Raw genomic sequence first — 13314 nt, 5'->3', positions numbered from 1 at the left:
TAAAGTCCAAATGAAGCAAATGATGGGGCTTTTATAGTGACACTTTGAGGCTGGTCATTTCAAAAGTCAAAATAACTATTGGAGGGAAACGACTCTTCTGTCGCTTTCATCCTCAGTAGCCAGTGTACACAACCAATGGTTGTTTTTCTCTTTTCCGTTGTGTCTTTGAGATGCCACGCTTTTTAGTCTTGACAGAGGCAGTCTAACCAAAAGAGGCAAAGATTCCAAGTTGACTAGGGGGACAAGCTGTCTGGAGCTTCTGCTTCTTTCCTTATTTGGTGATACAGTGTCAGTGGTCCAGAGTCAACGTTGATCTTGTCTCTAATGCCTTGATCTTCTTTCTTCCTGAACAAGTCTTCATTTAGGCATGGCTTCTACTTCTGGATCCTTCCAACTATTGAGTTGAAAATTGATCCTTGGGCCTTTGATCCAAGTTCAAGGCCTTTGTGTATATACCTTTCTTATTTATATTTAATCAAATATACACTTAACAAACACATTAGTCCAAATAAAATCAACATTTAATTTTAATATTCTTTTAATATTTTTGTCATAATCAAAATCAATGTAGAAATTGTGTTTCAACAACACGACGTGGTGTCCACCTACAACATATTGAGCATAGGTAACTTAATTTCATTATTAGGATCGGTAAAGTTGATGCTCACAACTACGTCAATCAACTGGCTAGCAACCCTATTCGTAGAGAGACATAAAAGACAACGTCATTTTTATTTTGGAAGAAAGAAAATTCTTGATTAGCTATAATTTCACATATTCACGTCAAAATTGAATCAAGGGTCCTACTTTGATGTGGATTCAGAAGACATCTTATTAGTCAACGTGTTTTGATGGTTACTCATTCTAATACGATATGATCTGAAGGTTCTCTTTGGGCCGCATGACCTTACTTATTTCAGATGAGAATATATATATAAACTAATATAATCATACTGTAATGATATATAGGTATAATGATTAACTATTAAAAGAGTGATCCACAACATGAAGTTATGATATATCTATCACATGATAAAGGCAACAAACCTTTATAAGATTCAATAATTGTGACCATATCTAGCATTACTATATACTCAAAATTGCCAAAAAGAAAAACCCCACACCATATATTATATGGATATATCCTATGCATTTCCCATCTCTATATATTTTAGAGAAAGAGAGACATGGAGGGAATGTGATTTTTGGTATATAAATGTAAAGTTTAAAAAGAAGTCCGCAAGAACCGGTGAAGCTGCCACGTCAGCATTGCCACTAGTATATATTGGAAGGCAATAGGCATATGGGAGATAAAACTTAAAAGATGAAGCAGGCTTGTTAGAAGAATATATATAGCTTATTAAATTTGTAGAGCATGTCAGTGAAAATAGCTGCCGATAACTTCCAAAGTTGTCCGGACGGCGGAGAAGTGAGGGTGAGAAGATACGAAGACGAAAGAGATAAGGCGGCGGTGGAGGAGATGGAGCGGCGGTGCGAAATTGGTGAGCAGGGAAAAACTTGTCTGGTGACTGATCTTCTTGGTGATCCAATTTGTCGTGTTCGCCATTTTTCATCTCACGTTATGCTGGTAACTAAATTAAATATAAAATATTTATTTTTAAAAATGTTAGAATTGAAATAATTAAAAAGATAAAGTGGATTTACAGGTGGCTGAATATGGTGAAAGAAGAGAAATAGTAGGGGTTATAAGAGCATGTATTAAAACAGTGACAAGAGGAAATTCATCAAGTTATGTAAAACTGGGTTACATTCTGGGACTACGAGTTTCTCCATTTCACAGGTTCTGTCTTAATTACCGTTACGTACCTACCTTTAGGAAAGTTAAAAGGTTGCTCCATCTCCATGTTTTGATCAGTTACATTTCATTTTTACCCATGATTTCTGAAACAGTTTTTTTGTTTATATTATCAATATTCTTTTTGTTCTTTCTTTCTAGAGTATAGTGGTCCCTTATTCTCTTTTTATTCTTTTATTTGTTTTTTTGTTTTAAAAAACATAATTAAGCATTTCTCAAGTGTGGTTTTCTAATTAATCCACTCAAAACAAAAGGCCATAAAGAGAAACTAGTTGTTCCTCGTATCGTGGAATGAGCCTGTCCCTCATTTTTCTTCCTTATTTTTATTTTCTCCATATTTCCAAAGTTTTTTTATTTTTTTATCTTTTTAAAATTCTAAGGTTCATTTTAATATTAGAGAAATTATATGTCTTTTGAATCTTGTCAATAGAAAAGTGACAATTGTGCACTTTCTTTTTTTTACATTAATCATCTTCCAATGAGATAGCATGTTTATCTCTTTTCATTGGTTGAGTCCATTATACCGGGTCCACCATAGAAATTCTCCTAATATTACCACTTCATTACTTTCTAATATGTTTACTTATTAATGTTCATGTGGACTTGGACTCTAATGACCATAAATTTGGTTATTCGATGTTAGATTTAGACTTATTAAAATCCTGTGATAAAAGTTTAAAATATCATAAGACTTAGATTTATACCCGTAAAACAAATAGCAATTCTCAACTTTTATATATATATATATATATATATTGTAAATTATATAGTCTTTCTTTTGTAATACTTCTAGAGTAATATATTGAAAAAATTAATTGATATCACTTATAAAATATATATAATTTTTTTATATTAAGCATCTGTATCTGTTTGTGAAATTATATGTGTATATGTATATATTGTTTTTTATTAGCCTAACTTCTTTAATTTCCTTATCATATTCTCATTTAATAATAATAGACAAGTGAGAAAGGTAAACCACTAAACCATATCATTTATATTATAATTGTCTATTAATAAAATTAGGCAAACGCCTTTCCTAGATGTGACCATGATCAAAGAATATTATCTTTCAAGATGTTCTTTTCAATTGATAAATTTAGTATTAATTAGAATGTTACAATTGAATTTGCAGAAGGCTTGGAATAGGGACAAAATTGGTTGAGAAAATAGAAGAGTGGTGCAAGCAAAATGGGGCAGAATATTCATACATGGCCACGGATTGCACTAATCAACCTTCCATCAATCTCTTCACTAGAAAATGTTGTTACACTAAGTTTCGTACACTTTCAATGTTGGTGCAACCAATTCATGCTCATTACAAGTCATTACATCCAGACGTTGCAATCGTCAAACTGACTCCTAAAGTAGCCGAATCGATCTACCGCCGAACATTTGCTAATGCAGAATTTTTCCCGAAAGATATACATACAATTTTATCTAGTAAATTAAATTTGGGAACATTTCTTTCCATGCCTAAAAAATCCCTCCCAAAATGGGATCCTAAAACAGGGAACAATCTTTCAACAAGTTATGCAATTGTAAGTGTTTGGAACACTAAAGAAGTGTTCAAATTGCAAGTGAAAGGAGCATCTAAGTTAACATACGCATGTTGTATGGGATTAAGGATGTTGGACACGTGGATGCCGTGGATGAGGTTGCCTTCATTGGCTGATGTTTTTAGAAGACAATTTGGTGTTTATGTTATGCATGGATTGTATATGGAAGGTAAATATGCATCGCGGCTCATGAAGTCTCTATGTTCGTTCGCATATAATATGGGTAGAGATGATGATGGATGTGGGGCCTTAGTTGCTGAAGTGGGCCACATGGACCCTCTTAGGAAAGTCATCCCACATTGGAAGAGGTTTTCTTGGTCTGCAGATCTATGGTGCATCAAGAAACTTGATAATCATGATGATCAGAGTAATTGTGGGTCATTAGATTGGATGAAATCTAAACCATCTACATCAGTTATTTTTGTTGACCCACGCGATGTTTGATAATGGATCTATCTCTCAACTACTAATGTTTATATATGTTATGTACTAACTAATGCTTCACAACAAAAATGTTAATACTCACAATTTCTACCTAATAATATATAAAAGGGTTAAGATTTAATTTAAGTTTTCTATGAATATTACATATCATTTAGCATTAAAAAAAAGATTTCATCATATTCAATGCCGAATCCAAAATTTTAAAATAAGGAGGGCGAATCCAAGATTTCATCAAAGGAAATTACAGAATTGGAACTAATAATATTCTTATGTTCAAGGAATTAATGAAATTTTAAGTCATTTGTTAAAGTTATGGCATGACCAAATTAGATATGAAATTGAGTATTTATTGAGAAAACATCCGTAATCATCAACAATGCAAGGAGTAACTCCGTAGATAAAAAGGATCAAATGCACAAAGAGATTGTGAAAATCAAGACCTCAATTTGGATAATACAGTGTAATTTTTTTAAAGAAATTGTGTTTCCTAAAAAAAATGTTTGGATCATTCTCTAAGACTAAAAAAAATCATTTAGTTAAAAAGAATCCAAGTGTTTTTGCTTTCAAAACACTTTAGGATTTCTTTTTAACTAATTTTTTTTTTGGGTTCAAAACTAAATGATATTTAAAATGTGTATGTTATTTTATTTTTAACTTTCATAAAATGACAAGGATAATAAAGACAAAAAGTTAAATTTATTTAACAATAAGGTTAGCAACGTCCAAAAACATATACTAATTGAATTTAATCATCAAACTATAAATAAAAATAATTTTTCTCCCCAAAAATTAAGGGTGCAATTGTCCCATTACCTTGTGTGTGGCGTTGCCACTAATCACATTATTACTTCTATATTTATTTATTTATTAAAATTTAAATAAATCTCAAACCCTAAACTATAAAGACTAACTAAATATATACCAATTGTTGGTTGGCGCAATGGTAATATGGGGCTACGCTTGGTAAGGCGGTCTCAGGATCGATCTCCCACAACGGCGATTGGGAGGGGTTTAAATACCGTAATCCTTGGATCCGCCCCGAATCCGAATTAGTCAGCCAATGTGGTTCGGATTACCGGATGGTTTAACAAAAAAAAAAAAACTAACTAAATATATAAATATTTGGTTATAAAATAATAAATATATAAATATTCATTTGTCACTTTTTTTATAAAATTTAAAATTAATTTCAATTATAATATAATAATTATTGAAATTTTAATTGTTAGAAAAATTATCTCTCTAAATAATTATTATATCATTTTTAAATTTAATAATAATCATATATAGAAAAACAAGAATACAATACATTAAATGGAATCGAAAATGACTCTGGGATCGATGAGGCGTGGGCAGCGGCGGATGATGGGAGATTCGAGGGATCTCCTCGGGGGAGGAGGCGGAGCAGCGGGATTCGGAGGGATCTGTCGAGGGATAGGAGTAGATCGGAGTGGGTGGATGGTGGGGAGGCGGATCCGGTGGTTTCGACGGGGGGTGCTAGGGGTGCATCGGTGCCGTTGGGGGCTTCTAGGGATGCGGCGGCCGATCGGGGGCTGGAAGGTGTTGGTGCCGCGGCCGCGGCCCTGGACTCGTTTTTCGCGGAGGGACGTGCGCATGATTCTGGAGTTAGAGGGCCGCTTCCGGTGCTTGGGCCACAGGGAGTACCGGCCGTCTCTCCCCAGCAGGATGAGCATGCCGTGCGAGTTTCGTTGGCCGCGCAGGCCACGCTGGCCGCGCAAGCCGCACAAGCCGCGCAAGCCGCACAGACTGCGCAAGCCGCTCAAGCGGGAGTATCCGTGGATTTGGGAGGCCCCTCCTGGAGGGATAAGTTGCTAGGGGTGTCAGAGGAGGATCCCATGATGGAGGTGGATGCTTTTGAGAATGATTCCGGGGATTTTCTCTCCGATTCCGATTCTGAGGATGGAGAGCCTGATAACCCGCTGTGTCCTAGGATCCGGCTGTCCTCAGATGACAAGCGGGTCATGAGATCGAAGTGGAAATTGGCGTTAATCGTCACTGTGTTGGGGAAAAGGATCAGTTTCAATTATTTTGCCCAGAGGATCCAGGCTCAATGGGCAAAGAAAGGAAAGGTTACTATCACAGACCTTGAAAATGACTATTATGTCATTAAATTCACAAGGGCTGAGGATTTCAATACTGTTGTGAATGGTGGTCCGTATATTATCTCCAATCATGTGTTGGCTCTGAGACCTTGGGTCCCAAATTTTGATCCCCATGATTGCTCTGTTAACAGGATCCTTACTTGGGTTAGGTTCCCGGGCCTACCTCTTGAATACTACAGTGATAGGTTCCTGAACAAGATAGGTAGCCTTGTTGGGAAAGTCCACCATGTTGATAAGACTACCATTGGGGCAGTGAGAGGCAAGTTTGCCAGGGTCTGTATCGATATTGATCTCGCTAAGCCTCTTCTTTCTCAGTTCTGTACTTAAAACAATGTCTATCATATTGAATATGAAGGTATACACAACATCTGCTATGAATGTGGTATGTTTGGCCATACCCTTGAGGGTTGTCCTAAGAGGAGGAAGGACATGGAGGAGTTGGTGCAACCTATCATAGGCGAAGCTGAGAAGAGTCAAGGGGAAGTAAGGAGCTTTGGCCCATGGATGCTTGCCAAGAGGCCAGTGAGAAGGAAGCCACGGGCTAATGTTAATGTTAATCATTCACCAGATATTAGTACGAAGATGACTACTCTCCAGATTGCTCCTGAGATCAAGGTCAGACCCCCGGATATTAAGAAGGGGATTGAGACTGGAGTGGACTCAGCTTCGGGTTCCGGGTCAAGGTTCGGTGTTTTGTCTATGGAGGAAGATCAGGACTCGGATCCTTCTGATAAGCAGATTGATTTAAGCATGCCTGGTCTGGAGTCGGTAGAGCATGCCTCTAGTCTGGGTAATTCTATTAATCCTCTCTTTGTCTCTAATGCTTCTGCTAAAGGCAAAGAGATTCCCCAGTCTATCCTGTCAACTGGGAAGGGCTTGAGTAGGGAGGCGAGTACTCTACATCCTCCTGTTGATGCTCCTATTGGTAAGACTATATGAGTGAGTAAGTTAAACATGAAGAATTCCAAAGGGAAACCTAAAAAGAACCTTCATGGTTTGAATTCTTTGGATAAAAGGGGTCCTTCTGGGACTGCCTCTAGGCCCTCCGGAGCCCCGAACAAATACCTGATCTAGGGTTTGGGCTTGCGTCTGTAGTCTCCCCCTCTGATGGACTTCTTCATTTGGAATGTTAGAGGTGCGGCGAGCAAGGCTACCCGCATTCATGTCAATGATCTCATTAAACAGTTTAACCCTTCCTGCTTTGTCCTTCTTGAGACCAAGGTTAGTGGAGCCAAAGCAGATGAGGTGGTTAGAAAGTTTAAGAATTGGAATTGCGTCAGGTCGGAGGCTACTGGCCGGGCAGGGGGGATTTGGCTCTTTTGGAAGCCAGGTCAAGTCAATATTGATATTGTTACTATGGACAGTCAATTCATCCATAGTAAGGTGTGTTACCCGGGTAATAAACCCTTCTTTATTACCTTCGTCTATGTTGATCCTGTTTCGACTAACCGAAGAAGGCTGTGGGAGATCCTTCATTCTTTTAGCTCTAACATGGTGGAGGCGTGGTTGGTTGTCGGGGATTTTAATGACATTGCCCTCTTGAGTGATCAGAGAGGAGGGGGTAATCATTATGTGAACCGGTGTCTTAATCATAAGCAAAGTATGGATATGTGCGGGCTTTCGGATCTGGGTGATGCTGGTCACAAATTTACCTGGAAAAGGAATAGTGTGTTTGTTAGGTTGGATAAGGTGTACGCTAATGTTGCAGCGATTTATAGGTTTCCTGAGGTCAAGGTACTTAATCTCCCTTTCCGTCACTCAGACCATTGCCCTATCCTCATTAATTTGGTCAAAGGAAATCGGCTGAAAGGTAATAGACCTTTTAGGTATCTGGTGGCTTGGGAGTCTCACCCCGAGTTTAAGGATTTCGTTAAAAGCAATTGGCATCCCCACTCTGATGTTCTCCTCGCTATTGAGGAATTCAGGAGGAATGTGGCTGTTTGGAATAAAAATACTTTTGGTCATATTATCAGGAGGAAGAACAAACTCTTGAGGAGAATGGAAGGTGTTCAGCGTTGCTTGGAGGTTCGTTTTGATCATAGCCTGAATGGTCACCTAAGAGCTTTTTAGAACGAGTTGGAAGCTGTGCTTAGACAGGAAGAGCTTCTGTGGTTCCAGAAATTTAGGAAGGCTTGGATTCAAGACGGGGACCGGAATACCAGGTTTTTCCACCTCTCAACGATCATTAGGAGACAGCGAAATAGGATCGAGGCTATTAAAGACGCCAGTGGTGAGTGGATTTTTGAGGAGGAGGACATTCGGCGCCTTGCCCTTGATTTCTACAAGGACCTGTTCAGAGAGGAAGCTGTGGACCTAGAGAGTGCCCACTCTGGCATTTCCTTTCCTCATTTGGGGGAGGATGCTATTAATAATGCTTTCCATCCCATTAAGCTTAAAGAGATTGATCTGGCCTTCTCCAGTATCGGTTCCACTAAGGCTCCTGGTATTGATGGTATCCCCGCTAGTTTCTATCATAAACACTGGGACACTGTTAAAGAAGGTATATACATCTTTGTGTTAGGTGTCTTTGGTGGTTCAAACGATATCAGTTTGGTTAATAAAACCCTCCTTGTCTTGATTCCTAAGGTTGCCAAGCCTTCTTCCTTTCTCCAGATGAGACCCATCAGTCTTTGTAATGTCTTGTATAAAGCTATTACTAAGATTGTGGCTAATAGAATCCGGAAGATCCTTCCGGATATTATCAGCCAAAATCAAGGGAGCTTTGTTCCTGGAAGACAATTGATGGATAACGTTGTTATTGCCCAGGAGGTTGTCCATTCTATGAAGATTAAGAAAGGCAAGAAAGGGATCGTGGCTCTCAAGCTGGATCTGGAGAAAGCATATGATAGGTTGAACTGGAGCTTTCTTCTGGATAGTTTAGCCAAAGCTGGTATCCCGGAGAACTGGAGGAATTTGATTGGAAAGTGTATCTCCTCTCCTATTTTCCAGGTTATGATCAATGGGGATATGTCGGATGAGTTCTCTCCATCCAGGGGTATTCATCAAGGGGATCCTATGAGCCCCTTCCTTTTTGTTATTGCCATGGAAAGATTGTCTCACCTGATCCAAGAGGCGGTGAGCAAAGGGACTCTCCACCCTGTTTCCATCAACAGACATTGCCCCCCTGTTACCCATTTACTCTTTGCTGATGATGTCATGCTTTTTGTGGAGGGTAATGAGGAACAAATTAAGGCTGTGATGGATATCCTCGACTGCTTTTGTGAGGCTTCTGGCCAGAAGATTAACATCCATAAATCCCGTATGCTTTGTTTCAAGAATATGGATAATAGCTTGTGTAGAAAACTGAGTGAGATGTCTGGCATTCCCCTGACTCAATCGTTTGGGAAATACCTTGGGGTCCCTCTTCATAGTGACAGGGTGTCCAAAGCCTCTTTTAAAGACATTTTGGACAAATCTAACGGTTTGTGTGCTAGCTGGAAAGCTAATTCTCTTTCCCTTGCAGGTCGCCTTACTTTAATCCAGTCTATCAACTGCGCTGCTCCAAATCACATCATGCAAGCCTGTAAGCTCCCTGAGCCGGTCCTCAACGACCTTGATAAAATTAATCGGCGTTTTCTGTGGGGAGAGTCTGGGGATGGGAGGAAGATTCACCTGGTCCCTTGGAAGGAAGCCTGCCAGCCTAAGAGCAGGGGGGGTCTTGGTATAAGGCAAGATAAGGACAATAATAAAGTCCTGTTAATGAAGCTTCTTTGGAGAATGTGGCAATCCCCCTCCTCCCTTTGGGTTCGTCTTCTGTGCGGCAAGTATAGGAAAGATAGAATCTTTGGTGGCCCAAAGGAGAGGGTTATCAGCTGTTCCTTCCTCTGGAAAGGGCTTAGTGCTGTTTTTGCTGAGTTCTGTACGGGGATTGGCTTGGAGGTGGGTAATGGGAGATCCATTAGTTTCTGGTATGACACCTGGATTGGTGACAAACCGTTGATTGAGGTGTGCATCGCCCCTCCGCCGAATGATCTCCTCTCCTGGAGAATTGCTGATGTGGTGGACTCGGAGGGAGACTGGATCTGGTCTAAGTTCGACTCCTTTCTTAGCCTGGAGACCCTCCTTAATATTAGAGGTGTGAAGATTAGTAATCAGGAGGAGGATAAGGACAGATACTGCTGGGCCTTGACTAATAATGGTTCTTATTCTTGCAAATCGGCCTATGAAGCTTTTACTCCTAATAGGGCTGATCCTCCCTTGGAAATTTGGAAGTCCATTTGGGCCCTCAAAGTCCCTTACCGCATTAGGAGTTTCCTATGGCTGGGAGTCAAAGACAGGCTCCTCACGAATGCAGATAGACACAGAAGGCACTTGGCTGTTTCTGGTGCCTGTAGCAGATGCAGCGGCCATGTGGAAACCTTGTGCCATGCTTTGAGGGATTGTCCGAATAGTAGAAAGGTTTGGGAAGGGGTCCTTCCTCACCACATCCTTCCTTCCTTTATGGGGTTCTCTGATATTGACTGGTTCTCTGAAGGCGTTAATGGGAATTTGTTGGCCAGTATGGAGCACGGGGCTATTCTCTTCGCTATTATTTGTCACCAAATGTGGAAATGGAGGAATGAAGAGTTATTTGCTGAGAAGGCTGTCTTTATTCCTGACCTCCGGTTTTACTTCTCGAAAAAACTCTCTGTTATTACAAAGAGTTTTGAAGGAGAGCCCCTGGTTCACCCCTCCCCGGTTAAAGAGGTCCAGTTAGTTGGTTGGAGGAAGCCCAGGGAAGGGGTTGTCAAGTTGAATACGGATGGCTCCTGCCTTAGTAATGGCAGAATTGCTGCTGGTGGAGTTCTTCGGGATGCTGGTGGCGCCTGGCTGGCTGGGTTTACCCATAACTTAGGTACGGGCTCCTCCTTTACTGCGGAGCTCTGGGGGATCTTGTCTGGCATTAAACTCGCCATTCGCATGGGTGTTAAAAGACTTTCAGTGGAGTTTGACAATTTGGAGGCTATCAACAGGATTTCGGATAGACAGGCTGTTTGTCTTAAGAGTCAGAATCTCATTAAAGCCATCTTGAGGCTTCGTCCTGCCTTCGATTCTCTTACCTTCTCTCATATTTATAGGGAGCAAAACCGCGTGGCGGATCGCTTGGCAGCTGCTGGGCATGGGGGGATGTTAGGTGTTTCTACCCTTTCCGTTCCTCCTTCTTTTCTGTTACCTTCTCTTTTTGAGGATAGGATTGGGGTCAGTCTTCCTAGACTGATCCCGGGTTAGGTTTTTGTTTGTTTGTTTTTTTTCTTCCCTTCTTACCAAAAAAAAATGGAATCGAAAATGGACAACAATAACACAGATTCTCTCATTTTTTTTTATTAGTCGTCGTCTCAAGGAGCTTCAAATTTTATTTCATAACTTTTCTCTTAACAATAACATGGATGAATTACAAATTTAGTCATATAGTTATTGGGGTAAAAACAAATTAAGCATCCACTTATAAAATAATACAATTTTTAAGTCTAAGATTCACCGGAAGATAATATTTCAACATCCTTACTAGACGATGAGTTTTGTTCGGTAGTAGACAAGCCTTATCAGGTGATCAGAATGCTAGAGATAGAATGATAGTCTGAACATAAAATTGCACGTGAAACAAAAATTATCTTTCATTAATAAGGTTTGAAATTAGATTGTTCTATACAAAAGGATTAAATCAATTTTCACCCAATAATTATAGGGATAAATTTATACATAGTTTAATAGTAATATAGCAATTAATTATTTTCTTCTCTACAAATTGCTAAAAAAAATTTGATCTTAAATTGGTTCTTATTATTAAGTGAAGAATTAATTATATTATATTATATATATAATTTAAATTTTTCAAAGGCCTATAAAATGTTGGAGACACCCATGCTGCTACCTCCTTATTCCTCTCTCTCTCTTTTTTTCCTCCTTTCCAGCATTCTAACTAGACATGTACATAGATCGGGTCTAACAGGTAGGGATATAAATGGGGCGGGGATTACCTGTCTCCGATGGGGCCTCATCCCATCGGGGACGGGTAATCCCCGTCCCGTTTTATTATGGGACGGGGACTAATATGTGCGCTGTTAGCCGGGATGGGAAAGGGTATCCCCGAACCCGCCCCGTATTGTGCCCCGTGGGAATTCTCGACGGATTACCCGTTTAATCCCTGATAACATATTATTAATCATGGAAAATAAAAAATACGTATAGAAAAACTTAAACCTATAATTAATCCGATCCAAATTATTTACCTCTGTTTCATTTTTTTTTTTTTTTTTTTATGAACACTGAATTCAAAAGACAAAAGAAACAAAGCAAACAACAAAAGTAAGGGTACACAGCAAAGCGAAGAAAAAAGAAAAAAGAAAACAAGCAGGAAACAACCTACACTAACAAGGAGTACTAAGTAATGTCTCCTGGAGAATCTAATTTTAGCAGGTATTCAATTCCTGCACTTGGTTCTTGAAGAGTTGTAATTCCTAACGGGAAATTATGTGCCTGAGAAGCTAAAAAATCAGCACATCGGTTCTGATCAAGATGAATACGGATTATTATGATTGATTCAAAAGAGTTCATCTTCGCCTGAATACTCCGAATTAAGGAACGTGAGGGGGTGATGTAAAGGACAATTGGTTTTTTTATGCTGTTAATCACTCTATATCTATTTGTTCATCATATTCTCTTATTTTCTTTCTTTTGTTCTCTGTTCTTTTCATTTATTTCTTTTTTCATATATTCTTTTAAACTTTAAATGGGTAAACGGGGATACACGCGAGGTCGGGGATTCCCCGCGGGACAGGGACGGGAATGAATTTTACCTCCGTTTGTTTCGCGGGGCGGGTATGGGGATTCCCGTTTAGTCGGGGAACGCGGATGGGAACTCCAATCCCGCCCGCCCCGTCCCGCCCCGTTTACATCCCTACTAACAGGCTTTTATATAAAAATGCTCATCCCAAACCCAACTCAGTCCACTATTAATTTAGGCAGACACGGGGTGGGCTGGGTTTGAGTTTAAAAATCAAATCTCAAACCCAGTTTATATAAGTTCACCTAAAAAAATATACATAATTTTAGTTATAAAAAATAAAATTTATATTTAAAAATAAATATTTAATTATAAATATATAAATTTTCTAATTAATAATAAGGGAAAAGTACAAAAAAAATGTATGTGGTTTGGCCACTTTGCAAACAGAGGCATGTAGTTTAAAAGCTTACAAATAAAGATCTGTGGTATGTTTTATTTACAAAATAAACTATTACAATTACACAGTTAAGTTCTGATTACAACTAAAGACATTTTTATCTTAAAAAAAATTATTCTTACATATCAGCAAAACATAACCCCCGAAAAAAATAACTTCCTAAATCGAAACAATAAATAATATGGTGGAATTTTACGTTTTATTATTAA

General features: G+C 39.0%; 1 protein-coding gene across 2 annotated transcripts; it reads left to right on the top strand.

Annotated features, from left to right (window-relative positions):
• Positions 1–1336: 1336 nt before the first annotated feature.
• On the top strand, positions 1337–3921 carry LOC136223895 (probable N-acetyltransferase HLS1). Of its 2 annotated transcripts, none has more exons than XM_066012065.1 (3): positions 1337–1588; positions 1668–1801; positions 2955–3921. In XM_066012065.1, the coding sequence occupies exons 1-3, from the start codon at positions 1376–1378 to the stop codon at positions 3817–3819; spliced, it is 1212 nt and encodes a 403-aa protein (XP_065868137.1). In that variant the 5' UTR covers positions 1337–1375; the 3' UTR covers positions 3820–3921. The 2 variants fall into 2 exon arrangements, with proteins under 2 accessions (XP_065868137.1, XP_065868136.1); XM_066012064.1 differs by having other exon boundaries at positions 2952–3921.
• The last annotated feature ends 9393 nt before the right edge of the window (positions 3922–13314 follow it).

Source organism: Euphorbia lathyris, chromosome 3 (assembly GCF_963576675.1).
Source record: "Euphorbia lathyris chromosome 3, ddEupLath1.1, whole genome shotgun sequence".
Taxonomy (NCBI): domain Eukaryota; kingdom Viridiplantae; phylum Streptophyta; class Magnoliopsida; order Malpighiales; family Euphorbiaceae; genus Euphorbia; species Euphorbia lathyris.
The sequence above is the reverse complement of the archived record's forward strand: the minus strand, read 5'-3'. Positions and strand labels throughout refer to the sequence as shown.

Bases quoted from the DNA above. Each gene is read 5' to 3' on its own strand.
- LOC136223895 (XM_066012064.1), top strand. From the start codon at position 1,376: ATGTCAGTGAAAATAGCTGCCGATAACTTCCAAAGTTGTCCGGACGGC. The intron at 1,589-1,667 runs GTAACTAAATTA...GTGGATTTACAG, and splicing joins TTTCATCTCACGTTATGCTG to GTGGCTGAATATGGTGAAAG. The intron at 1,802-2,951 runs GTTCTGTCTTAA...TTGAATTTGCAG, and splicing joins CGAGTTTCTCCATTTCACAG to AAGGCTTGGAATAGGGACAA.